We start from the raw sequence: 26,894 nt of genomic DNA, 5'->3' as shown, positions 1-26,894 counted from the left end.
GAAATATTATTCTTGTTGATTGAAAGTTGATCACTATTTATTCACCACATGAACATTGTTCGGTTCGGTAGCCTTTGTGATTTTGATTCACCAAATGAATGTTGTTCAATTCAATGGCCTCCTTTTACTTTGTTCAGTGTTTAAGATTATTGTGATAGCATATTGCAATTATTTCCTAGCTGTCTCAACGTAATAACCTCATTCAACTGATTTGAAGTTGAGTCATTTATTGTTTCCATTCAGAAGTGTAGATCAAAGAAGAAACCGAAGAAGAAGAATGACGGAGTTTATTACGTTGAATTCAATGCAGATCAATAATGAAGAATGCGAGCAGAGAAGAAAAACGCGAACAGAGGAGAACGACAAATTTTATTAGATTGTAGAAGAGGAAGAAAAAGAAGAAGAACAAGGTTTACGTTATATGAAGCGCGTGTATAACAAACACGTAAGGGAGTTGGGGAGGCGCATCTGATTGAAGTTACTTGAATAGTTTGGATGAAAAAATTACATGAATGTATAACTTTTCTAATTTATTATTCAGTTAGAAGTAAGAATAGTATTTTTAAATCAGTGACACGATCATTAAAATATATGTATATTTATTATTATAATCAATGAACAGAAACTTGGAGAATTTTTCAAAAACAGACACAATTAAAATATTTTGGTAAGATAACATTAATATTTTGTTATTAATAATTGAAGAGTGTGCCTTAGTTTTGTATACTTTTTACTATAAAAAGTAATTGTGTTTGGATAGAAAATTGAAGAGATATATATTTTAATAAAGATTTTATTAAAGAAAAAATTATAATAATAAACATTTTATATTATTTTTTTGAATCAGCCAAATAATTATCACTAACTTACACTATTAGAAAAAAAGTTTAAAAAGATAAATTTACCAACAAATTTCTTTACCTTTATAGACAGATTTTATATTATCGATGAATTTATTGACAAAATTTCTGTCGGTAAAAGATTTGTCAGTAATTTTTTACCAACTTTTTTTGGTCGAAAACATATCGACAGATTTTAGCTTATTACCGACAAAATTTCGCCAAAAACAGGGTTTCAAAATTTGGCAAGGTTACCAAATTACTGACAGAAGATCCTTCTATAACAATAGATAATTTTTCTTTCGGTAACAGTTACATTTTTTTATATTTTTCCTTTCCAATAAACCTGTATTTGTATGGAAAAAAAAAATATACATATATATATATATATATATATATATATATATATATATATATATATATATTAACCAGATTCTAGTTACCACTGTTTTCATCCAATTTCACAATGAAAAATTGAAATGAAACTAAAATTAGAATATATTTAATAATCAAATAAACAATCAAGTTAGCCAACTAAGCCAAGTATTCTAGCACATGATACGTTAACTACAATAATTTCTAGTGGCCTATTGTTCCAAAATGCTTGAATAACCAAAACTGAATTTGACAATCAACCTCCATATGCAATATTACACATATAGTACATTATTTTATCACTGTAAGCGTCTTCCTCCCTGTGAAGTCTGAGTTTTGACAGAGATAGTGCTAAATCTGTATATCATTAGAAAAATCAATGACGTAAATATAATATACTCTAGAATAAAGTAATATCAGTATTATTTAGCCATCTTCTCTTATGATTATAATTTTTCGATGTGCGTATTATTTCTTTAAGATTGAATCCTTTTTCTGACTAATGCTAAAATAGCTAAATATAAAAATTTTATAAATTTTGCATTACCTAAGCTAAAGGGTGAGAAAGTTGTGAATCATGTAGTGTGCACAACATAGCAAATATTTGTTACCCTGCTTATGAGTCTTTCAAAGGCTTCTGTCCATGCTCTTCCATGTATCTCTCAGCCACAGTCAAAACATCGTGTTGCTTGCTGAATATGTTCTTTCTTTGAACATACCACATGTGAGAAGTTCGTGGCATCTGCGGCAGGTGTGAAAGTTGTGGGTTCATATAGAAAGGTCTAATGTATTGCCTATAAACACGTGCTGCCCCATTAAAGTGTGGAAGAACCAACTAGCAACAAAGTATCAACTCGGCATAGGGCCATGGCCAAAACCACATGAAGCATAATTCTCGCATCTACGAGACTACATCAGTATGTAGCAAAGTTTGAGCATTCAACTAACACAGTTTCCACCTAAAAATCATGTCATGCAGGAAAAACAACATAGGAAGGATTGAAAATCCTGATAGAAAACAAACATTAGAATCCTGCTATAGTACTAATAAACTACCAAACCAAGAAATGGAACTTATTTTTCAGTGATAAAATAACAGTATAAAATGCAAAAATGGTTCAAAATCCAAGCTACAATGTGATCCAAAAAGAGCTGACCTAAATTCAATAACATCTAATGCAACTTACGTTTTGGACAAAGCATCAAAGATGCTCTGTGCCTTGCTGGTAACACCAACACCAATCCTCTCAGCATCCGCCTCAGCTTGTCTTTAAAAAAACAATAAAATTCAAAAATCAAAATCAGACATTAGCAAAAAATCAAAAATAGAAAAAAAATTAATTAAAAGAAAAAAAGTTGAAATTATTAGAAAAAGAAAGAAAAGTATCTTGGGGGATTGTCCTTTGGCAAGTTTACATACAAAGCAAGGTTTTCGCTGTGGAACAATTGAGAAAATGAGAAAGCTTAAGGTATAAGAAATGAAAGGAAAGAATTTGAATAAAGAAACAGCGGTAAGCGCTTAAGTTACTAACTCATTTCTCTTTCTTGAAGTGAATGAAGCCTGATTTGATCCTCTCAGAGGCTTCATCAGATGAAGCAATACCACTGGAAGATGATGTTCCCAGTGAAGCTGTGCAAGTTTGCATTATTATGTATTTTTGAGATTTAATAATAATAAGAAGACCATATAAGAATCCCTGCCAATGAAGCAAAATAAGGAAGCAACACGTCAAGAGATGAACTAAAAATACTTATTTGCATCAAAAGTTCAAAACTTACTATAGTAAATGGTTGGAGTTAGAGAAAAAGAAAGAAAAGTCAATAAAATTCAGTTTCATCTATTGGTTTTTGACAAGACTAAAGCACTAAGATGAGTATATTTATAATTAAAATGGAGTAAGTAAGCATTTTCGTACACATGTCAATATATAGGAAAGAAACATAATTAATAAGAAGAGCAAAAGACTTAATTTCATTTAAACAAATTTATTGGCAGTCTCAACTCGTACATTCTCTGCCAATATTTGTGATGTTGGTGCAACTTCATTATATAGCAGTTTAGCAATCAATCTTCAATATGCAAAAAGTACATACAATTTGATTAAACCTCGATTTTAAACTCCTTCAAGATGCAAATGCAATTAGTGTTTCCAAACAAACAGTGTTGTCTTTTATTTCATGATAACAATAACAAAAATAGAAAAGGGGGGAAAAGCTAACTAGAAAAGCTATAAATTCATAATGCTGCAAAGGATGCAATTCTAGTATAAATTTGACTTCTGCAGAACATGATTGCCCTGTTACCTAGATTGCTCGTGAGTATCAAATCATGGTAAATTCAATTTTCAGCAAGCAATATAAATAGATATAATAAGAGCCAGCATGTTATATTACCATATAAATAGACAATACTATCATAACTTGTCATCATTAGAGTAACCACTAGTGATAGGAAAATAACTAAAATATACTCGCGCACTAATGAAATGCTTGAAAGAATGATTGGTAATGGGAGATTAAGACCAGAAGCAATTTACCAATCCAAAATAGCAGCTGATTAACTTTGAGAATATGAAGTATGAACAAGAAAAATATTAGAAGTAACCCCAAATAATATAGAATACCCAATTAAATTGTGAAAGATTGAAATGCAAACTAAACATATTGGAGAGATCATTTCTATGTTAATAAAGTCACAAGTCAGTGCAAAATTAAATAGTGTAGGAATCTCCTCTTCCATTCACCTGCTATTACATCCTCTTCTTGCTTTACCCTTGTTGGGTTTATTGACGGTATGGTGCTCTAGGAGCAAATTACAATATTATCTAATTTGGTGGACATGAATCATGCCATACAAGCAGAGATGCCATATTGCGCAATTGAGTGTTGACATCAAAACTGTATCATGTCCCGAGGTATTGAGACCACCACTAATGCGTGATAGAGTTAGAGCCAATGATTTTACTTGAACCATCAATATCCTCATCCCTGATTATCAATTTCAACTATACTGACTCCAGCTTCCTTTAACATATTTCCTCCATCAGTTTCAACTGTAACAGCATTAGTTTGCTTCAATTCTTGCAATCTTATTAGATCTGAGATTCTTCCAGAAGTAACGTAAATGCCAGAAATCAGGAGTGAATCTGTAGGATGCTCTGTATAAATGCTGCTAAGCACGTCTTTCACACATTCCCCCAATTTAACATCACCATAGACTCGGCAAGCAGAAAGCAATGTACGCCATGCAGTTGCATCACCCTTAATAGGCAAGCTTTCAATTAGTTTGTGCGCTTCATGTAGCATCCCTGCTCGACCTAGAAGATCAATGAGAGATCCATAATGTTCAACTTGTGGTGAAAAGCCATATTTGCAAACCATGCTCTTAAAAATTTCCATCCCCTCAATTACAAGCCCTCCATGGCTACAAGCACTGAGAACTGCCAAGAATGTAACCTCATTTGGTCTAAACCCTTCATTCTCCATCCTGTTGAAAAGCTTAATAGCATTAGTCGGCTGGCCATGAATTCCATGACCTGAAATCATGGTTGTCCATGTTTTCATATCTTTACCCTTCATCCTCTCAAATATGTCCGTAGCTTCGTCTAGAAAGCCACATTTGGCATATGCATTAACAAGTGCTGTTCCAAGAACTGCATCCACCTCTAGTTTCTCCTCTACCATAAAACTGGTAACGTATCGTACTACTTGCATAGATCCGGAAGCAGGGCAACCCGAAAGCAACCCAACTAAAGTAGAAGAATTAGGTTTAAAACCTTCAAGACTCATTTGCTGCAGCAATTTTACTGCTTTTCCAAGCAGCCCACTTCTTGCATACTTGCCAATCAAGCAGTTCCACAGGATAACATCCTTTTGAGCAACACCATCAAAAATTCGATGTGCCAAAAAGATACGACCCATTCTTGCATAGAGATCAATCAATGCAGTAAGAACATTCAAATTAGAACTAAGTCCAAGTCGGATATAGTAACCATGAAGACACTTGCCTCCAAGAAAACTCTGCATATCAGCAGCTGCCGACAAAAGACTCAATGCAGTTGCAACACTCGCTTCAACCCCGCAACAACGCATCTTCCGAAACAAATGAAAGGTCAGCTCAGGCTGAGAAGCAAGAAGGTGGCCAGCCATCAAAGTGTTCCATGAGACCAAGTCATTTCGTTGGGGAAATTCATCAAACAGGTTGTGAGCATCTCCAAGTCTCCTGGAAACGCAGTAGAAATGCAAAAGGGTATTCCTGAAATCAAGAAAAAGCAGAGTTCCAGACCTGAGTGCAAGGCCATGAAGGCCCCGCCCAAAGACAAGGTTGGAAAGCCTAGCACAAGCCTTGATGACAGTGATGAAAGAGAAGCGGTCAATGAGAATTGGGCGGTTCCTAAGTTGGTTGAAAAGGGGCAAGGCCTTGGCAGGGGCGTTGCTGATAGAATATCCTCTTAGCATAGTGTTGAACATGAAAAGATTGGGGTTTGGAGCAGAATTGAAAATGGAGGCAGCGTAGTGGATGTGTGAGATTGATGCTGCGAGGAGCTTGCTGAGCGGGAAGGGAAGGTTGATGAGTGCGGTTTTGAGCATAAAGGCGTGAATTTGAGAAATGTGGGATTGGGTTTTGCATGATGATTCCAAGAGAAGAGCTACCTTGTGATGCAAATGCAATGCTGGAACACCCTCTTTCATTAGCCACAATCACCCAATAATGAGGGAAGAAGTTGGGTGAATGCGGAAGAACCAAGATGTTCAGCCTACAATTTTAGTAGCCTTTTTGGGTCTTGGTCGCTCTCAACTTATCTAGCACAACACACAATCAAATTTAATTATTTATTAAATTTTCATTCATTCGAATTTCTTAATTCATCCATAAACTTTACTACTTATAAGTAGATGAAAACAGTAATGCTAGGGAGATGATAAAAAGTCAGCCCAAACTTACTTTATTTATGAATGCTAAATAAGACAAGTTTGAGCTTATCTTTTATTGTCTCCCAAACATTGAAAAATAATATGGCAAGCTATACATCACTAAAGAAATTTGTCTCAAATCTTGTTTTGGCAAGCAATTAATCTTGTTAATTTTTAAATGCAAGACAAACAACAAGCTACAATAGCATAGACAAGGTTATGTGCCAGAACCAAAATGTTATGAAAAATAAAGAATTGCAACAAAAGTACAATAACACATAGGAGTTCCAATTAGAAAAGAGAGGAGAAAGAAAATAAATATGAATTCAACAGCACATTCTTGAAGTTTAAACTAACAAGTTTCACAAAAGGCATATGAGCTAAAATCCCTTCCCTTAGTCATCCTTCTTATTTTATTTTACTTTTAGCAGCAAGTCAGCATCATTAGAAACACCTTTTACTTTCTAATGATAAAGTCTCTCATCTACTTATAGGTAGTAAAGTTTCTGAATGAGTTAAGAAATTCAAATGAATAAAAAATTCATAACTAATTAAATATGATTGTGATACGCTAGAGAACTTGAGAGAGACCAAGACCAACAAGGGCCACTAGAACTGCAGGCTGAATATCTTGGTTCCTTCCGCATTCCCCCAACTCCTCCTTCCCTCATTATTGAGTCGATTTGGTAAGTAACTTCATTTACTGATTGTGGCTAATGAAAGAGGGTGTTCTAGCATTGCATTTGCATCACAAGGTAGCTCTTTTCTTGGAATCATCATGCAAAACCCAATCCCACATTCCTCAAATTCACGCCTTTATACTCAAAACAGCACTCATCAACCTTCCCTTCCGTCTCAACAAGCTCCTCACAGCTTCAATCTCACATGTCCACTGTGCTGCCTCCATTTTCAATTCAGCTCCGAATTCCAATCTTTTCATGTTCAACACTATGCTTAAGGGATATTCCATCAGCAACTCCCCTGCCAAGGCCTTGCCCCTTTTCACCCAACTTAGGAATCGCCCAATTCTCATCGACCGCTTCTCTTTCATCATCGTCATCAAGGCTTGTGCTAGGCTTTCCAACCTTGTCTTTGGGCGGGGCCTTCATGGCCTTACGCTCAAGTCTAGAACTCTGCTTTTTCTTGATTTTAAGAATACCCTTTTGCATCTCTACTGTGTTTACAGGAGACTTGGAGATGCACACAACCAGTTTGATGAATTTTGCCAACGAAATGACTCGGTCTCATGGAACACTTTGATGGCTGGCCACTTCTTGCTTCTTAGCCTCAGCTGTCCTTTCATTTGTTTCGGAAGATGCATTGCTGCAGGGTTGAAGCGAGTGTTGCAACTGCATTAAGTCTTTTGTCGGCAGCTGCTGACATGCGGAGTTTTCTTGAAGGCACGTGAATCCATGGTTACTATATCCGACTTGGACTTGGTTGCATTGGTTGCTCTCTATGCAAGAATGGGTCGTATCTATTTGCCGCATCGAGTTTTTGGTGGTGTTGCTCAACAAGATGTTATTTTGTGGAACTGCTTGATTGGCAAGTATGCAAGAAATTGGCTGCTTGGAGAAGCAATGAAATTCCTGCAACAAATGAAACTTGAAAGTCTTAAACCTAATTCTTCTACCTTAGTTGGGTTGCTTTCGGGTTGCCCTGCTTCCGGATCTATGCAAGTAGTACGATATGTTACTAGTTTTATGAAAGAAGAGAAACTAGAGCTGGATGCAGTTCTTGGAGCAGCACCTGTTGATGCATATGCCAAATGTGGCTTTCTAGACGAGGCTACCGACATATTTGAGAGGATGAAGGGTAAAGATATGTAATTAAGGGGATGGAAATTTTTACGAGCATGGTTTGCAAATATGGCTTTTCGCTACGAGTTGAATATTATGGATCTCTGGTTGATCTTCTGGGTCGAGCAGGGATGCTACATGAAGCACACAAACTAATTGAAAGCTTGCCTATTAAGGGCAATGTAACTGCATAGCGTACATTGCTTTCTGCGTGCCAAGTCTACGGTGATGTTAAATTGGGGGAATGTGTGATGTGCTAAGCAACATTTATACAGAGCATCCTATAGATTCTCTCCTGATTTCTGGCATTTACGTTGCTGCTGGAAGAATCTCAGATCTAATAAGAATGCAAGAAATGAAGCAACCTAATGCTACTACAATTTAAACTGAGGGAGGAAATATGTTAAAGGAAGCTGGAGTCAATATAGTTGAAATTGATAATCAAGAATGAAGATACTGATGGTTCAAGTAAAATCATTGTTTCTAACTCTATCACGCAAAGTGGTGGTCTTTGTGGTGCATCAAATGTTTGACAGACAATACCTCGAAACATGATACAATTTTGATGTCAACACTCAATTGCGCAATATAGTTTCGTCTTTGCTTGTATGGCATGATTAATGTCCATCAAATTAGATAATATTGTAATTTGCTCCTAGAGCACCATACTATCAATAAACCCAACAAGGATAAAGCAAGAAGAGGATGTAATAGCAGGTGAATGGAAGAGGAGATTTCTACACTATTTTCATGATGGAGCTTTTACTAGATTTGACCTGAGGTTGTGTAGCAAGTTAACCACAGTTTTTCATTGCTTCCAAAGCCAATGATAATGTTGAGGCGGCAAAGTCACCTTTCTTAGTCCAAGAAGCTTGAGTTTTGTGCTCTTGATTTTTATAACTCATCACTGCTAATGCAAAGGAATATGCTTCCTTCACATCTTCTGCTGAGTGCTAACGTGCAGATATTTGACTTTAGTGAAGAGTTTTTTGTGTTATCACGTGGGAGAGCACTCTAGTTTTTAATGAATGAGGATCTACAAAAGGCTTAGGATCATCACAGATGAGGTTACATTTCTGTATATCTATTAAGTCAGCGGTTTTATCTGATAGTTCTATACCTTCTGCGAGTCCACTAGAAAAGAATGTTTTTAAGAAGGATGACTAAGGGAAGGGAGTTTAGCTCATGATGCCTTTTGTAAAACTTGTTAGTTTAAATTTCAGAAATGTTTAAACTTCAAAAATGTGATGTTAAATTCATATTTATTTTTTTCTCCTCACTTTTCTAATTAGAACTCCTACGTATTATTGTATTTTGTTGCAATTCTTTATTTTTCATAGCATTTTGGTTCTAGCACATCATAACCTCGTCTATGCTATTGTAGCTTGTTGTTTGTCTTGCATTTAAAAATTAACAAAATTAATTGCTTGCCAAAACAAGATTTGAGACCAATTTCTTTAGTGATGTACAGCTTGCTGAGACAATAAAATATCAACTCAAACAACCCAAACTTCCTTATTTAACATTCATTAACTATCGTTAGAATTAATAATATAATATCTAAATCAATAATCACTTAAATCAGTAATCAATAAGATTAATCAGTAAATCAACAACATACAATCAATAACAATAAGAGAATCATCAAATGTCTCTCCCCCAAACAGAGAACAGAATCATCAAAGTATCAATCATCCCTCTCACAAACAGAAAAATAAAAGAAAAATAAACAAATAGCTTACCAGACAAGGACCTTTCCGGCAGAGAACAGGAGCACCTCACCGCTGTCCGCCACAGACCTGAGAGAGGAGAGACGAGCGCGCCTTGCCGCCTTGGCAGCTGTGAGGGAGAGAGAGACGTGAGGGAGAGAGAGCCAGGGACGAGAGGGAGGGTGTGAAAGAGGGAGACGCCTTCGCCTTGCCGACTTGTCGCCGCCGGGGCTTTCTGGGCTCTGGGTTGCGATACGAGAGAGAAAGCTATGAGAGAGGGAGAGCCGAGTCGTCGTCACCGCCGGTGATTCCGGTGCTTTCTGGGCCCTTGGTTGGACTTCGATCCGAGTTTTGAGGGAGAGAGAGACGTGAGGGAGAGAGAGGCTGGGACGCCGGTGCGAGGGAGACGCCGCCGCTGCGTCTGCTGTGCACTGCTGAGAGAGAGAGAGGGAATGCGAGAGACGAGAGTGAACTTATAATAAACAAAATACATGAAAACATGACACAACTAGTTATTTTTTGTGGATTGATTAGAATAGCCTCTTCGGGTATGGTCAATTTGCCTGAATAGCTGTTTCTCTTGGCATTCAACCTTATCTATTTCATTACGAAATTTCATGAAAATTGGTTTGTCGGGCCCATCCGCCGATGTATAAGTTAAATACACCGTTTCAGCAGCTCACGTACAGGTCCAAATCCCCTCATCTTCTTGCTCTAACATTCATTTTACCGATCCACTAAATATTCGAGCAACCGAACAAGTTGAATGAATGTACTAATGAATGTACTAATGTAGGTTCATTCTCTTCTTAATAATTTTGTAACATTATATGTTTTTTCTTCTTTTTTATTTGATTTTTTTTATTTTTATTCTTGTTAAGAAAGTGAAACAAGGAGAGTCATGAGAAGATAAAATAAAAAAATGAATAAAAAAAGATGATAATGATGATGATAATGAATGAAGAGGAAGAGTTTTGAGTAATCATTAAGTAATTTTGGTATTTTCTGGATTTCAATAAGGCGCACTTTTGGTCTGAATTTATTTTGAATATTCAAAAATTTCGGTGCATTCTGAATTTAATCTTTATACATATAAAAAGACAACGACAATAATGATAATAATGATGATGGTGGAAGAGGAAAAGAAAAGAGGAGATGGAAAAAATTCAAATGAATAAAAAAAGAGGACGAAGAGGAGGAGATGAAGGAGGTAGTGGTGACAACAATAATAAAAGAGAAAGATGAGAATAAAAAGGAAAGAGAAGAAAGACAACAATAATGATAATGATGATGAAAGAAAAGGAAGAAGAAAGAAAATGAGGAAAAGAAATTTAAATGAAAAAGGAAAAGAAAGAGAAGGAGGAGATGGTGACAACAACCATAATAACAAAAAAAAGAGGCATAAATCAATTTAAAACCTTTAATAAAACTTGGTTAGGTATTTTGCTTAATTGTAAAAAATTTTTATAATTTTATATATCTTTTAACATAATTTGATTATTTTGGTTAAACCACAATTGAAATGATTAAACCTTTAAACCAGTACAAAAATAAGTAATAACTAAAACAGTTCGATAACCAATTCAATTTTCAAAACCTTGCTTCCATGCAAGTAATTTTCTAATGATACCAGTCAGATACCTGATTTTCTCACATTATTATATCTAATCAATATCAGTAGAACTTATGGCATAAATCAGCCATTAACGCATGATAAACCATAAAATTGCAGGGAAATTAAATATAATTTAACCAGGATGAACTTACGAGGATTAAGAACATATCAGATCATACACATGCAAGATAAAAAAGAAATAGGATCCCACCTAAAAGCTCCTGTCGTATAAACTACTCGAAAGGAAATAGTATCCACTTTTCATCTTTCTTTGGGTACTAGGTTACATAAATATCATCATCCGTTTTAAAAAATAATACAGTTTAACTCAACAAAAACCTGCTTTCTTGTATAAAACTGCTTTTTATGCCTAGGGGAATAAAGTGCAACAGTTTCAAACAGTAGCCCTATCTTTACCCTCTGCTGCAGCTTCTAATGGTTGAAGAGCTTTAAGAGGATTCATAATGACACCATCTATGAGTCCGTAATCTTTGGCTTCTTTTGCACTCATAAAAAAATCACGGTCTGTGTCCTGGTTAATCCTCTCGAGACTTTGGCCGGTGTGATAAGAGAGATACCCATTAAGGTTTGCCTTGTGATGCAGCATTTCATTTGCCTGAGGATTATAAATCAAAATTAGTTTTACGAGACAAGATCTGTGTGTAAATAAAAATTTGCAAAAATTCATCATATCTACTGCAGTGGAGTCGCGGGTGGTAGAAGTATCAAAAAATGAATGTAGTCATTCCATGGCAGATCCATTTTAAAATATCAATTTAGATTTGCTCCAGTTCGTTTAGATACTATGGTTAGAAGAATTATGCATGGAGCAATTTGACTTAAATTGATATCGACTCTAAAGAAATCAAAAAATATGGTTAGAAGGATTATGCAAGGAGTTAAAACTAAAATGATACCAACTCTCAGAATTTGATGACATATATATGAATACTCAACAAATGAGATAGATACATCAAGATATTCAGAATGAATAATAACAGTAATTTGGATTTTTATTAGTAAGTGAAGGTTACTAGTTATCTGGGAATTAACTATGATTATGGTATTCATCTTGGTCTAGTTTCAGTTAACTCATGAGCTTTTGACAACTACCCCAACATAGCCTTTAATTTTCTATGAAAAAAAGGTATAGAAGTCATTATATTCATTGATGCAAACAAGAAGTTTAAGCTATAATAAACAAGGTTTAATTTTGATACACTGAGGTTCTAATAAAAGATTTTTGCAGAGTCAACCAATCATCATCTATTAGCATAACCATTCAAGAAGCAGGTGTAGGATTTAACAATATTTCCTAATATGATAAGACATGAATGGATAATAATGTCAGTACATTCAAAGATAAATTCGAGAAAAAAATGGTAGAGGAAAATGGGTACTATACCTGAATATCTATGTCAGTTTGCCCTCCTTGAGCACCACCAAGAGGTTGATGGATCATTATCCTTGAATTAGGCAAGCTGTATCTCTTTCCTTCAGAAGTGAGAAAGGAACATAACTTTAAAAAGAAGCATTTTTTCAATTTTCACCAAAATAAAGGGGAACTGCACTCTCTCAAAGTTGCTTAAATGATATTACTCCTCTATCTTGAAAACATACAAAGCCCACCCCTAACATATGAAAATATAAAGAACGTGCTCTCATGATAATTTTCTTCCTATTAACTCCCAGTATAATGACAATAACCAAATTGAACAACTTTTTCACATTTTGATAACAAATGTTGAAAGTCCCTACTATTGCCTTTGACATTAAGTCTTAGGTTAACCCCATGTTTGGTTCATAAATGTTTGCCACAATTAAGTGATTTGTTTATATTAAAATAGATTGAGCAGTGTCACATTTACATCGCACAGGGAAGGGAGTGTAAATTTCAAAATAAAAGGAATAAACACTATATTTTATATTACTCTTGAAAGAGGAAAGTGCAATATGGTGATTCAGAGTAGAATCATTACCTTTGGTTCCTGCACTAAGCAGAAAAGCTCCCATACTGCTCATGAAAAGATTTATGTAAGTATGAATGTAAGTTAAATATGTGATTTAAAAAAGAAAGAAACAAAAAGGTTTCAAACTAGGAATCATTCCCAGACTACAATTGTCAACAGATTTTGGAATCATGGAACTATTCCATGAACATATCATCACCAAATAATAGATACAACTTATTTCTCATGTTTATAATGGCATATACTTAAAATATTAAATTCTGCCATGACTAGTGAGTAGTGACATTAAACAGGAAAAGGTGGGGACTTAAACCAAATTACCCAGAGAATAAAACCCCAAGGTATGTAAGACATACATTTGAAATATAAATATTCCCTTAAGAATATTTCTCATGGACAAGAAGGTGAAGCTCTTGGGTTGAGTTCAATATAAATATTCCCTTAAGAATATTTCTCATGGACAAGAAAGAGAAGCTCTTGGGTTTGAGTTCAGGAGTACATAGTTAGTATTGTTGTCAACAATCCTAACACTCAAAATGATGTAATTGTAAGTTGTAACTCTCCTCCCATTCTACTTCTGCTATTTTATTTGGGAGTCAATCATATACTGGAAAAAGGCTATAGTCAAAACCATAACTACCAGTGGAATAAATCTTCTAAGATGAAATGGCAGCCTCCAATAGCTCTTAGGACCCATACTGGGTGGCTACACCTTAGGTCTATGAGATCCTCGTAATATATTATTCACCCTAATTAGCTTTACCATGATGGATATACTAATGATAGGGTGAATACAAAATAAGATGAAAACTAGTAAGAGGCCAAATGAAAAATGCAGATAAGATATAATCATGTTCACAAAAAGATATGCAATTTGCTAAAAATAGAAAAGATACAATGAAGGAAGGGTCTCATGATAATTAAAGGTTGATCATTGTAATCCTTGTTGTCATAACATCCCAAGAAAAAAAAAAAGAGAAAAAATCAATCTCATAGCAGCATCCAAATGGTCTAGAGGTAACCTGAAAGGTTAAATTAATAAAAACGACCTAGGGAACACATGAAACATTACCTAGCCGCTAGTCCAACGCAGACAGTGGATACATCAGGTCGAATATGCCTCATTGTATCAAATATAGCCATACCTTAGAAAAATAACAAGATGGTGTTGAGTTTCTGGGTGAGTCCATGTATTTGAACAACGAATATGATATAGTAAATATGTAATGTTGGATAAGAGTTACATGAAATTTTGATTACCAGCAGTAACTGATCCTCCTGGAGAGTTTACATACATGACAATATCCTGTATAACATACCCAAAATTAGCAGTGGATTAAGAGCAAGATTTTGAGTTTAACACGACCAAAAAGAATTAAAGATACAAAGACAACCTCAACCTCAATACAACCATTTTGGGTTCATACAACGTAAATATAAAGTCCTACTACAGTTCCCATGCATTCAATAGGATAAACCACAAGTCTTCAATGACTGAAAATTAAGAACAAACCTTGTTAGGATCAACAGCATCAAGGTAAAGGAGCTGGGCCACTATGATGTTTGCCATATCATCATCAACTGCTCCACCACAACGGATAATTCTCTACATACCAAAACATTATTAACAGCTTGAAAACTCACAATGAGAAAACTCGGCATTATGCAACAAGGGTTAAAATAAATTTCATACATATTGAAAAAGTTGACTTATGACACTCTGGAAACGCTCCTGCACCATGGGAGGTGGCCCTTGTCCCTGTGCATATGCAGGGAAATAAGGGGAAGATGGGACTTGCAAATCGTTCCTTCAATAAACAGTTAAAGCAAGTCAACAATATTAACGAGTAAAAAGCTAAAGCAAATAAGTAGATGAAAGCTACCTTATGGACCAAATATCCTGTCGCAAACTCTCAGGTGTCCAATATTCATCACCATACATTGCTTTCACAGGAGACCTTTTAGTAGCCTTTCTATTATCGACTGATTTCCTTAAATTCCTACAAATCACAGCAAGGATTCACCCTCTTGATTGAACTAAATGTCCCAGAGAATAATTAACAAAGAGAGAGGACTAAAGTACAAATAAAAGGTGCAAATTTAAACATTCCTGCTTTACCTAGCAAAATTCCAAACCCCCTATATCCCTATCTTCCCTAGTCTTGAGGTATAGCCTATATGGTTCGTTTTCTACTTTTTTTTCTTTTCAATTAAAATATTTAACTATTAACTGTAAAAGTGCTCCAGTGAATAGAACGGACAAGTGACATTTTTTTATAACTATTAATATTAACATATAAATATAAGAGTAAAGTGACAATTAGATCCTCAAAGATGTTGATCTTGGACTAAGTAGACGTTGAAGAAAAAAAAGTACCAATTAAGTCTTCCAAGATAGCAAACATCGAGATATATGTTTTTCTATCAATAAATAGTGCAAAACAAAACAGAATTGTCTATGTATTTCGTTATTTATAGTGGTGCATGTCTCATTACTGTCACATAAGCAGGAAAACAATGTAGTTTTAGACGGTGAATATTTATTATCTTTTGAGTTTTTATATATCCTTTATCAACTGCTTTCTATTTATCACAAATCTTATCAAAACAAGTGAAGTTTCACTCCAAAAATTGTTATCTACATGACTATCTTTCGTAGATAGACTCATCAGAGTATTTAACCATACATATAAGTATGCTATCCGACAGGATCAAATTGAAATTTTTTTTCTTTAGGAACTAATTAGTCCAAAGTTAAAATTTTCAGGACCTAATTGTTACTTTCTTCTAAATATAAAGATAACAACCAAAAGAAAAAAACACAAACAGAAAACAAGAAAATTTTCAAACTGGAACGGTGAAACCTCTTAATAACAAAGAAGAAGAGGGGGTACCCGACCTACTTTTAAATTGAATTATTCTTTTACAGCTAGGTATATATAATCCTAATTCATCTAAAATAAACAGATAAACAGATAAACAAAGCGCATAACAACAAATTAGAAACCTCGAAGTTGCAGATTACTAATCAAAATGCATACTTGACAACAAAATTCACATTGAGTCTTAAAAAACACAACGCTCAATAACAGAAAGAACACGCAATTGATGGTATAGAGGATATTAAATATGGATAAGTAAGAAAGGGGTAAAAGTGTAAATACCATGAGAGGGAAGGGTTGGAGAAGGAGGAAAGGGTGAAAGTGTGAGGAGAAGACGAGTGGGTGGAGGAAAGAGCGAGGGAGTTGAGCCTAAGAGAGGAAGTGGGAGTGAAAAGGCAAGTGTGTGCCATCCTTATTCGAAGAAGGAGGTGTGTTTTGTTTAGTTTTGTTACTTGGAGGAAGAGAGTGAAAGATGCGAGAGTGAGGGCCTTGTTATCTGGACGGCGCACAGTGGAGAGAAGAAAAGATGTTTGGGTTCAGATTATATGACAGACAGTGAAGTTGTTTTGGGAATTCGGAATATCTTTTCACCACTAAACTCGCCGTGTACGCACAAGCTGTTTAAAAAAAACGACCTTTCAAAATAATAATAATAATTAATTAATTATTAAATTTTATTATCTTAATTTAAAAATATTAAATATCTCGTTTTTACTTTATCACCTTTTTAATTTTATACGAGTTACTTGTTTAGGAGTAAAAGTGAACGGGTAAAAGCAGGTTATTGTGAATAAAAAAAATGAACGATAGAATTATATTAAAAATATATTATTATGATCATGTTATAAATACTTAAAAAAGTGAGATTTGTACATGATAATTTGTCTGATATTATTGTTTTTTATACATTATCTTTTGAAGAATTAAAATATGTGATTTATAAAAGAATAGATCTTTAAATATTAAAGAAGATATTATGTATTTTGTATAGGCATCCTATATTATTATTTGGTGCATTCGTTTAATTTTAAACAAAGTATGTCTCCAATAAAGCGAGCATGTAAGAGATATTTTAATTTATTTTCAAACTCGGTCACAGATATCGGTGATAGAGTTCTATATTGAGTTCAAACAATCTTAAGACGACCAAAATATCGAATGAAAATATTACAACAGTAATAGCGAAGAGAAGTTTGAGAGAAACTACAAAGTTATTGATCCAAATGAAGATAAGAATAAAGTTGATGCTAGTATGGAGGCAGATATAGCAGAAATGACAAATTCACTAGCAAACTAGCATTCGTTTGAGGAGTCATTTTTCATACATGCGTTGAATTTGGACGACACGCATGCACCAGAATATCCTAATAACTAAACGCGGGTATATAATTTATATATTTGTATAGTAGATTAATATTGTAGATTTAGTTAAGTTTAGGATAGTATCATATGATTAATATTAAGTTCATCACGCAATCACTTGACTAGCATGACAACGATGAAAATTGTGTATTTATTTATTTTAAAGGTTCATGATATAATTTGTAGAATATAATATTGTTATTAATAGATATATAGTCTAAATAATATTTATATTACTATTTGACTATTTGTTCATACCTTGGTCCATCACTTAGCCAGACCCAAAAAGGATGGAGCCCAACCAGCTGATATCATCTATATTAAATAGCTATCCAATCTCATAGAGGTCGGACACGGCGATCAGGGCTCAACCCTACACCTCTACTTATCCAAATAAGTAACTAACTCCTACTATCTCTTCTACTTATCTAAAAAGGAGATCGTAATAATCTCTATAACAAAAGGGAGTAATAACCACCATCAAAGAGGGAACTACTTGAAAGGTGGTTATTGACTCTATATCTCCACTTATAAATACCCTGATATCCTCAGGTATACTTCGAATCCAATCTACTAAAAACATGTCTAAAACCCTTGCTAACTTAAGCATCGAAGTCCCTTGCAGGTTCCACCCTCCACCTCCTCACGAGAAACTCAGACGGCAATACTTCGACACCAGTAGACGTCAGATGATGCCCCAAAAGGAGTCTGGACCTTATGTTCAGGGCTAAAGCAACCTAGTTTTAGGTAACCCTCGGAACGTTGGCGTAGTTGTCGGGGATCTAGAAGTCTACACCAAATCATGGCAGACGATCATCCTGAAGACGAACACACGGCATCCGACTCCAAGCCAGAACATCACAACGATGATCATGCGATCGTGGTACCTCCCCGACAAATATAGCAGACGGCTTTAATGGGGAGGAAACTTCACGAAACCCTCAACCCAGAAGGATAAACTCGTAAATCCACCCACCTGAGGATGGGGTGAACCAAAATCCAACAAAGTTCACGAGTCTGGTACACGGACACCATAGACGGTTGGAGCAGCTCGAGATTGAATTAGAGTGACAACGAGAATCTGAACAAGCTCTAACAAGGGAGGTACGATGACGAAGAGATCTAAAAAAAACTCGAGAAACTAGAGATTGACCTTCGAGGTCGGAGAGCTCATGTTGATCGGGAAGAGATCCCTTTTGGGGGTAAAGATCGATTCACGAAAGAGATCATGCAGGTTAAAGTTCTTAGAAACTTTAAAAGCCCAGACATGGACCTCTATGATGGAACGACCGACCCGAGACATTATCTAAGTAACTTCAAAAGCTGAATGTACTTGGCTAACGCATCGTATGCAACTCGTTGCAAAGCTTTCCCGACAACATTAACCAAGACAACAATGAAGTGATTTGATAGTTTACCACCTAGGTCAGTAACTTGTTTCAATGATCTTGCGAGAAGTTTTCTCACTCGATTCTCCATTTAGAAAGATAAGGTCAAATATGCTTCAAGCCTCTTAGGGGTCAAACAAGAGGTCGGTCGGAAAAAACTCTCCGAACTTATATGAAAATATTCAACAAGGCTTGCTTGGAAATCCAAAAATTGCCTACTGAAACAGTCTTCACGGGGCTAGTTAATGGCCTCAGAGAAGGCCCATTCTCCCAGTCTATTTCGAAAAGGCACCCAACCTCTTGTACGAGGTGCAAGAGCGAGCAAAAAAGTAAATCAACATGGAAGAGAATGTCCGACTAAGAGATCCTGCTCCGAGACAAAAGTCTCACTATCAAGCTCAAGATAAAGAGAAAGAAGTAAAGAAAAAAGATGAATACAACTCCGATAAGCCTCGAAGGTATCACAACTACACCCCACTACGAGTTTCTCTTATTGACATCTACAGAAAAATTTGCCACACAGAGAAAATTTCACCTCCTCAGCCCATCAAAAACAAAAAAGGAGGAAGTCTGACAGAATATTGTGAATACTACAAGATATACGGTCATTCAAGCAATGATGGCTATGACTTAAAAAATGTGATAGAAAAATTAGCCAGAGAAAGTCAGTTGAAAAGATACTTGACAGAAAGATTGGACAATCAGAAAAAAAGGAAAAGAGAGGAAGAAGACAAGAGTCGGCGAGATCGGCCACCACTAATTCCTGAAAGACACGTCCACATGATTCCTGGAGAATTTGCAAGAGATGGAATAACTAAATCTTTCCACAAGAGGCATTTAAAAGAAGTCTATTAAGTCGGGAAGGAGGTTCAAGCTTCCGATCTACCTACCATTATCTTCACAAAAGAAGATGCCCAAGGGATAACACCAAGGCACAATGACCTTGTCGTGATCACAATGGTACTTGCCAATACAAACCTCCATCCAACTCTGGTAGATCAAGGAAGCTCGGGCGACATCTTATTTAAACCTACTTTTTTAACAAGCTGAGGTTAGAAGAAAAATAACTAAAGGCATATCCAGACACTTTTTTTAGTTGGGAGACACACCAATCTGACCTCTAGGCTTCATTTCTATATACACCACTTTTATTAAAGGTATAAAGTCAAGAACCTTGAGTATAAATTACATAGTGGTCGATGTACCATTAGCCTACAATGCCTGATAGGTCGAGCAACTTTAAACTGATTTGCTGCAGTAGTCTCTACCCCTCACATTTGCATGAAATTTCTAACTTATGAGGGAATAACTACTGCAAAAGGAGATTAGAAACTGGAAAGAAGGTGTTACAATAAAATTCTAAACCTACATGGATGCACAAAAAGGAAGGAGGTCAATACCATAGAACTTGGCGGTGTCCAAATTCGAGAAAAATTGAGACCAGAACCCGATGGAAAGACTGCAGAGGTCCAGATCAGGACAGAAAAACAACAAACATAGGGGCTAACTTAGATATACAGTTAAAAGAAGACCTCGTCAAGCTCCTATAAAAAAATTTTGATCTCTTCATGGAATCCATCCCAACCTCATGAGCCACAGGCTTGCCGTTTACCTGAGTTTATGACATGTCTAACAAAAATGACGAAAGCTCAGGTCTGAAAGAGCACAAGTCGTAGAAGGATAGGTGATAAATTCATATTTTACAATTATTTTTGGCTTGAAAAAAGTGGATTCTATCAACTTACCTTGCATTTATTCCTTGAAATTGTATGTTTTTGTGAATCTCTTCCTAATTGTACTTAATTGTGAAAAACATACTTTTTATGATAACTATGATAGTGGTTATTTTGATTAGCTAATGTTCTGTGACATTGCAGTAGTATAAGTAATACTTTATAAATAATTATGTTTTGGCATTTTGTTGGAATCTAACTCGTTTGATACTTTATAATTGTAGTCTATTTGAACAGGTTGAAACATGATTCACTAACCCAATCACCTAAAATATTACATAATCTAACTGAAATTATATCACATTGTTTCTTGAACTCAAGTATGTCACTATAAAAAAACACAAACTTGACTTAAACCCTAAAATAACACTAAAAGGCTATTTGTAAACAAAGTACCAAATAGCTCAAATCAGTAACACTAAATAAGAAAAATAGCAGCAGCAAATGTAATTATAAATCCCAACATACACCAAAATCCTAACAATGCTAATATTGTCCTCCTGTGCAATTCATTATGTATTGACATCTCTAAATTCTTCATTCTCTCTTCCAAATCTAACAATTTTCCTTTCACCATAGGTGTTTCTCCTCCAATATCAGCATCTTTCAAATTGGAATAAACATTCTGTCCAATCATCTCATCAAGCCACTTGAAGTACTTGCAATGTTGTTGTAGGGTCAGCAATTCACATTGGCAATTACTCTTCAAGCATGAAATAACAAAAATAATTATATTAACATGAATAGTAACTTACCTTAAAGTAACCGCAGCCAAAGAACAACCTACTAGGGTTTAGTTTTATTCCAAATTCATATAGGATAGCATGACGTCCACAATCACAACTTGGGTGTTCGAACTTCTTCTTCCTACCTGTTTTATTGTTCTCAATCCTACCTTGATCACATCTCATCAACCTCTCGATAGTCCTCCATGAACGACGATTAGAAGCAAAATATTGCTCTACTATGCAGCTCATCCTTCTATTTAGGATTTGAAGTGGTTAAATAACGAAAGGAAGAAGAAGAAGTAAAACGTTCTTAACCACTCAAAACACAGTATTTTTTATAAGTTATCAGGGGGTGATTTGACCCTAAAAATGGTTGCGTAACACGTGTTAATGTAACGGTACGCGTAGGCAACATTCATTAGCTAGAGATGGAGACATTAACAGAGGGAAAAATGATCTAACAGAGATAGTGGTTAGGGGCCGCAATGTCATTTTTCAATTGATGAGGGGCGGAATGGGGTTCGCGTAATGGTTAAAGGCCAGGGTGGAATTTTACTCTTTTATTTTTAGAAAGTTGTTAGGTATTACAGTTGTATTCTTGATCTAATCTTGGTACTGCTCAGTTACAGAACTGTCTATAAAAGGCCAATGTATATTGTATTAGTGATGAAGTCAATATTACACTACTCATTGCATTTTCTTTTTTCACTCTATCTTTCTCAGTTCAATTGCCTCGTTTCAATTCGAATCTTCATTCCTCTCAATATTTCTACACCTAGTTCATGTGCAAAATTTAAACAAAAATTATTTGTAAATGTAAAGAAAATAGGGAGAGGGAGTATAAAAGAGCCACGGAATATTGGTTCTCTCTAAGCCAAGTGATTCGTCCGAACACTGGGAGGCCGAGCTTAAGCACTTCCGAGCAAGTCGTCAGCCGAGAGGAAGAGCTTTACGTCGGCCAAGACCAAACACCGCGGCGGGAATACCTGCAAAAGATACTTCGACGCTCAAGTTAATGACAGTCTCAGGAAAGAGAGAGAGAATAATTAAGTGAGAGTGGGATAGGTGAATATAGAGTAAAAAGTAAGAGACTGAGAGTGATAGAACCTGAGACCTAGCTGAGCGTATTAGCTAGGTTTTATAGGAGTTGGTTTTTACCCGTTAGTGGGTGAGTCCTAGTTTATAGGTTGGTTAAGATATTCTGTTTTGGTGCTATAAATCAGTTGAGCACGTTTCTTAATTTCAGTTGGGTGATGCTGCTTCGGTCCTGATCGTGCGCCGAGATTTTCGTACGGCTGATACGGGACCGAGCTTTATGATGCACGTGTCTTTTTATTTGATTGGTTGAGGTCGAGCTTATCTGCTTTTGTTTCGAGCTTGTTTAATGTGACGTCAGCCTCAGGCATTTGCGCGCCGAGCATTCCGGGCGACCGAGGATACAGGTAACGTATCATAGCCTCCAAGCTTGCTTTGGTTTGGACAAGACTAAGGCGAGCTTTATATTCTTCTGATGGCAAAATCCTCGGTCGCTTTATTTACTATGTGTACTCCTTACAGCCCCCGAGCTTGTCTTAGTTTTGGCGCATTGGTGTTTTGAAATGGTTTGTAGCATTAATTGCCTGCGTTGTTCTTCGTGCGGTAATGAATGATTGATTTGATTGCATTGTAGGTTTCGAGGAGCCCCTGACCGTTTGATGTGTTAGGCTTTGAACGTGGGTTTTTTGATGGCTGAGATTTCGGGGGTAATGCTTCATTTGTAACTGCTCCCTCTACTATGTAATAACGCGCTTGGATTCCCTAGTTTTTGTTTTAGGAACTTCTGCGTTTTGGATAAAAAATGAGTAAGAAAGGTGAGTAGTGATTTGTGTCTTTTGTCTTCTTCATCTCCTTTTCTCGATTCTGGTTTTCTTGCTTTTATGGAAGAGGAAAAGTCTGGTGTGGGTGTGGGTGACTTGTATTGTTGGGTTGATTCTAAGGTTAAGGGATATGTGTCTCAGTTTAGTGATATGGAGGCTGTTGGCATTCTGGGTTCTAATGTGTGGGTTAGGAGTGGTAGTGACATAAGGATAGAGATACTTCCTTGTGATGTTAGTGATCGGATTTTCCATCGTTATGATGATTGGCCTTTTTTCTACATGTATAGTTGTCTGTTTACTGAGATAGGGATTAGGGTTCCTTTTACTGACTTCGAGTGTGGTGTTCTTTACTGGTTGAACTGTGCCCCTAGCCAACTTCATCCGAACTCGTGGGGATTCGTAAGGGCTTTTGAAGTGTTAATGGAATTCCTTGAGCAGCATCCCTCTCTCCGGTTGTTTTTTTCTTTGTTTCAGGCAAAGGGGGTTAACCGAGGTCTTTGGGTCAACCTTAGTAGTTATCCTCGTCGTGCCATTTTTGGTCTTTACAAGTCCTCTTTTAAAGATTTTAAAACCATGTATGTGAAAGTGAGGAGCGTGCCGGAGGAGTTTCCTTTTTATCTTAACGAGTATCTTGTTGAGAAGTTTCCGTTATTTTGGTGTCCTGAACCGATGCAAGCTTTAGATGTGGATGATAGGTCGATTGATGATAATCTTGTGATGGAGTTTTTGTTTGAGATGTTGGGTCCAAAAGGGTTGCTGTCTGTGTCTGAGTTGTTAAGATGGAATACTGATAGGCAGGCTGTTCTGAGTTATCTAGGTAATTTAGTTGTTTTTTGTTTTGTTGTTGCTTTCTTTTCATATGTCCTTATCTTGTTGAGTGTTTGTGCAGGTGATAAAGCGCCGACGATAACTACTGCTGGTTTGAAGTTGTTCTTCAATCAGCGAAAGAAGGCGGAGAAGGAGGGTTCAACTACCAATGCTGACAAGGGTGTCATGCTTCAGCCTGACCCTACTCATAAGGCCAAACGGAAGAGGGGTTATGTGAGAGAGAAGATTGCCGAGACTTTTCTGGAAAAAGGGGATTCCTCTATGGAGCTTCAGAAAGTGGAGTCGGCGTATGAATCTCAGAAACGGTTGCATGGTTATTCGGAGGATGTACATAGCCGGTCTCTGTGGGGTAAATTATATCCGTTCTCTGTTATGGCTGATGAACTTTGCTGCTTTCCTGATGACATGAAGATGATTGAAAGTGTCGGGCTTGTTGGAGTGAGCCGCTTTTTGTAGGTGCGGAGTTTAAGTTGCTTAGTTTTTCATAGGCTTTTGCTTTATGTTGATATTGTTGTTCGCGTTGTAGGTAATTGGTGCGCGTATTGTGGCTGTTGGGCGTGCTCAAGAGCTTGTTCTTGAGAAGGAAAATAAAACTGCTCTGGACGTGGCCGAGCTTTCTTCGGTTGTGGAAGAGAAAGAGAAGACAATCATCGAGCTTTCTTCTTCGCTGAAGTTGAAGGAAACGGAGCTTGCTGACGAGAAGCGTCTTCGACTCTCTACTGCCGAGGAAGTGAAGACGGTTGAAGCTGAAAATGATCGTTTGGGGTCGAGGGTTAAGGAGTTGCAAACCGAGGTTTACGAGGCCTTTACACAAGGCTTTGAGCGTGCTGCTTCTCAGGTTAGGGTCCTGTTTCCGGAGGTTGATGCATCAAAGCTAGATATTATGAAGGTGGTGGCTAACGGGGAGCTCGTGGATGATGAGGCTGCTGAGAAGGATAGCGGTAGTTCTAGTATTGGGGATAAAGTGGATTAGGCTTTTTATGATTGTTTGTGTTTTGAATTTTGGAGTTGTATCTGTTTTTTGGTTGTTTTGGACGATTCCGAGGACTATGGTAGGCTGTTGATGTTTTGCCTTCCAAGTATGTGATTTGATTTGACATGGACTTTGTTTTGTTTATAAGATATGACGTCTTTGCAAGGTTATGATTAATGATATGCTGTGTTGTGATAGTAATTGCGTGTAAGCCATTTCTCTTGTTTTGAACGAACTTGTTAAAAAATGAGAGTGGGTGCTCTGATATGGCACTTTGTGGTTTTGAATGAAAATGTTTAAGATTTGCTATGAGTATCTTGACGATAAATTATGTTTGTATTTTTCTGAGTATAGCGCTCGGCATGCGCATGTTGTCCTCCGAGTATGAAGCTCGGATTAGTTTTGAATATGTACTGTAATAATTGTTTGTTTGTGATTGTTCGTGTTAGTTTGTATTCGTCCGAGTATTATGCTCGGAGTGCGTACGTTGGTTTCCGAGTATGAAGCTCGGATTGGTTTTGAATTTCACGTGTGGTAACGGCCAATGTAAAGAATGTCTTAATATAAGGTACATCGGCGTAATGATTTGTGGCGTCCGGCCTCGTTAAAACCCTCTCCGAGTAAAACCCATGTGTTTTGGGAGAAAACCTTCGGAGGGGAAAAAGAGTACCATCATTCGTAAGTTACAGATTACATCATGACTGGTATTTCCTTAAGGAGGAGATGTTCCATGTTCCTGGAAGTTGATCTCTTTGAAGGGTTTCGAGCTTGTAGGCCCCCTTTCCGAGATTTTGGACAACTCGGAAAGGTCCTTCCCAGTTCGCCACCAGTTTGCCATGTGCCGGAGGTTTCCGGGCTTCTTCTGTGCGTCTGAGTACGAGGTCTCCATTGTTGAAAGACCTGTGAACGACTTTTCTATTGTGTCTTTGTTCTAGGTATTGTTTTCTGGCTCGTTGCTTTATGGCGGAAATATCTCTTTCTTCTTCTACAAGGTCCAACTTGGCTGTCCGAGCTTGCAGGTTACTTGTTTCATCATAGAGCTCGGTCCTTAATGTTGGGACGCTGACCTCTACTGGGATGAGTGCTTCTGCGCCATATACTAGTTTGAAAGGAGTCTCTCCTGTCGCAGATTGAATGGTGGTATTGTAACTCCATAGAATTTCTGGAATGAGGTCGGCCCATTCTCCCTTAGCGTCGCCGAGCTTTTTCTTTAACCCCTGCAAGATAATTCTGTTAGCCGATTCAACTTGTCCGTTAGTTTGCGGGTGCTCTACTGAGCTGAAATGATGTTTGATGTTAAAGTTTGTTAGAAAGGTGGCGAGCTTATGATCTGTAAATTGTCTCCCGTTATCCGAGATTATCTCTCTTAGGATACCGTATCTGCATATGATATTTTTCCATAGAAAAGATCGCACTTTTTCTGCCGTTATGTGTGCTAGTGGTTGTGCCTCTATCCACTTAGAAAAATAATCTATTGAAACCAAAAGGAACTTTACCTGGCCTGGCGCTTTCGGGAAAGGTCCGAGGATATCTAATCCCCACCTATCGAAAGGCCAGCTTACCTCTGTGGTATGGAGTTCTTCGGCTGGGGTCTCCGAGAGGGTGGCATGCTTTTGACAATTATCACATGCCTTGACTTTGGAGATGCAGTCCCGTTTTATCGTCGGCCAATAATATCCTGTTTGCAGGATCTTTGCTGCTAATGCTCGGCCACCGATATGGTTGCCGCAGACTCCTTCATGTGTTTCGGCCATAACCTCCTCGGCCTCCTCCTTGCTGATGCACTTGAGCAATGGTTGTGAATGTCCTCGTCTGTATAGGGTGTTTCCGAGCACTGTATAGAAACTTGCTCTTCTTCGGAAGAGCGGCAAGTTTGGCTCATCATTTGGAATGGTGCCTGTATTGATGTAATCGAAAAAAGGT

At 36.8% G+C, this 26,894-nt stretch overlaps 2 protein-coding genes and 1 pseudogene across 14 annotated transcripts; 1 reads left to right on the top strand and 2 right to left on the bottom strand.

The window, feature by feature from the left end:
* Positions 1-1,313: 1,313 nt before the first annotated feature.
* Positions 1,314-10,367, bottom strand: LOC130950751 (pentatricopeptide repeat-containing protein At1g26900, mitochondrial-like). Of its 13 annotated transcripts, none has more exons than XM_057879327.1 (7): positions 9,670-10,367; positions 3,959-6,017; positions 2,747-2,911; positions 2,635-2,649; positions 2,402-2,482; positions 1,762-2,222; positions 1,314-1,571 (listed from the first exon to the last, which is right to left on the bottom strand). In XM_057879327.1, exon 2 carries the CDS (start codon positions 5,904-5,906, stop codon positions 4,197-4,199), a length of 1,710 nt encoding a protein of 569 aa, XP_057735310.1. In that variant the 5' UTR covers positions 5,907-6,017; positions 9,670-10,367; the 3' UTR covers positions 1,314-1,571; positions 1,762-2,222; positions 2,402-2,482; positions 2,635-2,649; positions 2,747-2,911; positions 3,959-4,196. The 13 variants fall into 13 exon arrangements, with proteins under 13 accessions (XP_057735310.1, XP_057735308.1, XP_057735303.1 ...); XM_057879325.1 differs by having other exon boundaries at positions 1,762-2,173; XM_057879320.1 differs by having other exon boundaries at positions 2,402-2,649.
* On the top strand, positions 6,845-8,312 carry LOC130949235 (pentatricopeptide repeat-containing protein At1g26900, mitochondrial-like; annotated as a pseudogene).
* Positions 10,368-11,380: 1,013 nt separating the features above from the next.
* Positions 11,381-16,657, bottom strand: LOC130950858 (ATP-dependent Clp protease proteolytic subunit 5, chloroplastic-like). Its single transcript, XM_057879457.1, has 9 exons — positions 16,386-16,657; positions 15,105-15,221; positions 14,915-15,029; positions 14,735-14,827; positions 14,482-14,527; positions 14,294-14,366; positions 13,231-13,265; positions 12,657-12,745; positions 11,381-11,867 (listed from the first exon to the last, which is right to left on the bottom strand). Exons 1-9 carry the CDS (start codon positions 16,511-16,513, stop codon positions 11,646-11,648), a joined length of 918 nt encoding a protein of 305 aa, XP_057735440.1. The 5' UTR covers positions 16,514-16,657; the 3' UTR covers positions 11,381-11,645.
* Positions 16,658-26,894: the final 10,237 nt, after the last annotated feature.

This window comes from Arachis stenosperma, chromosome 9 (assembly GCF_014773155.1).
Source record: "Arachis stenosperma cultivar V10309 chromosome 9, arast.V10309.gnm1.PFL2, whole genome shotgun sequence".
Taxonomy (NCBI): Eukaryota; Viridiplantae; Streptophyta; class Magnoliopsida; order Fabales; family Fabaceae; genus Arachis; species Arachis stenosperma.
This window is presented reverse-complemented; position numbering and strand designations above follow the sequence as displayed.

Excerpts from the sequence above, each read along its gene's own strand:
- LOC130950751 (XM_057879320.1), bottom strand. The coding sequence starts at position 5,906 with ATGAAAGAGGGTGTTCCAGCATTGCATTTGCATCACAAGGTAGCTCTT.
- LOC130950858 (XM_057879457.1), bottom strand. The coding sequence starts at position 16,513 with ATGGCACACACTTGCCTTTTCACTCCCACTTCCTCTCTTAGGCTCAAC. Across the intron at positions 14,828-14,914 it reads TAAGTCAACTTTTTCAATAT|AGAATTATCCGTTGTGGTGG; the intron begins GTATGAAATTTA and ends TTTGGTATGTAG. Across the intron at positions 11,868-12,656 it reads AAACTGACATAGATATTCAG|GCAAATGAAATGCTGCATCA; the intron begins GTATAGTACCCA and ends TATAATCCTCAG.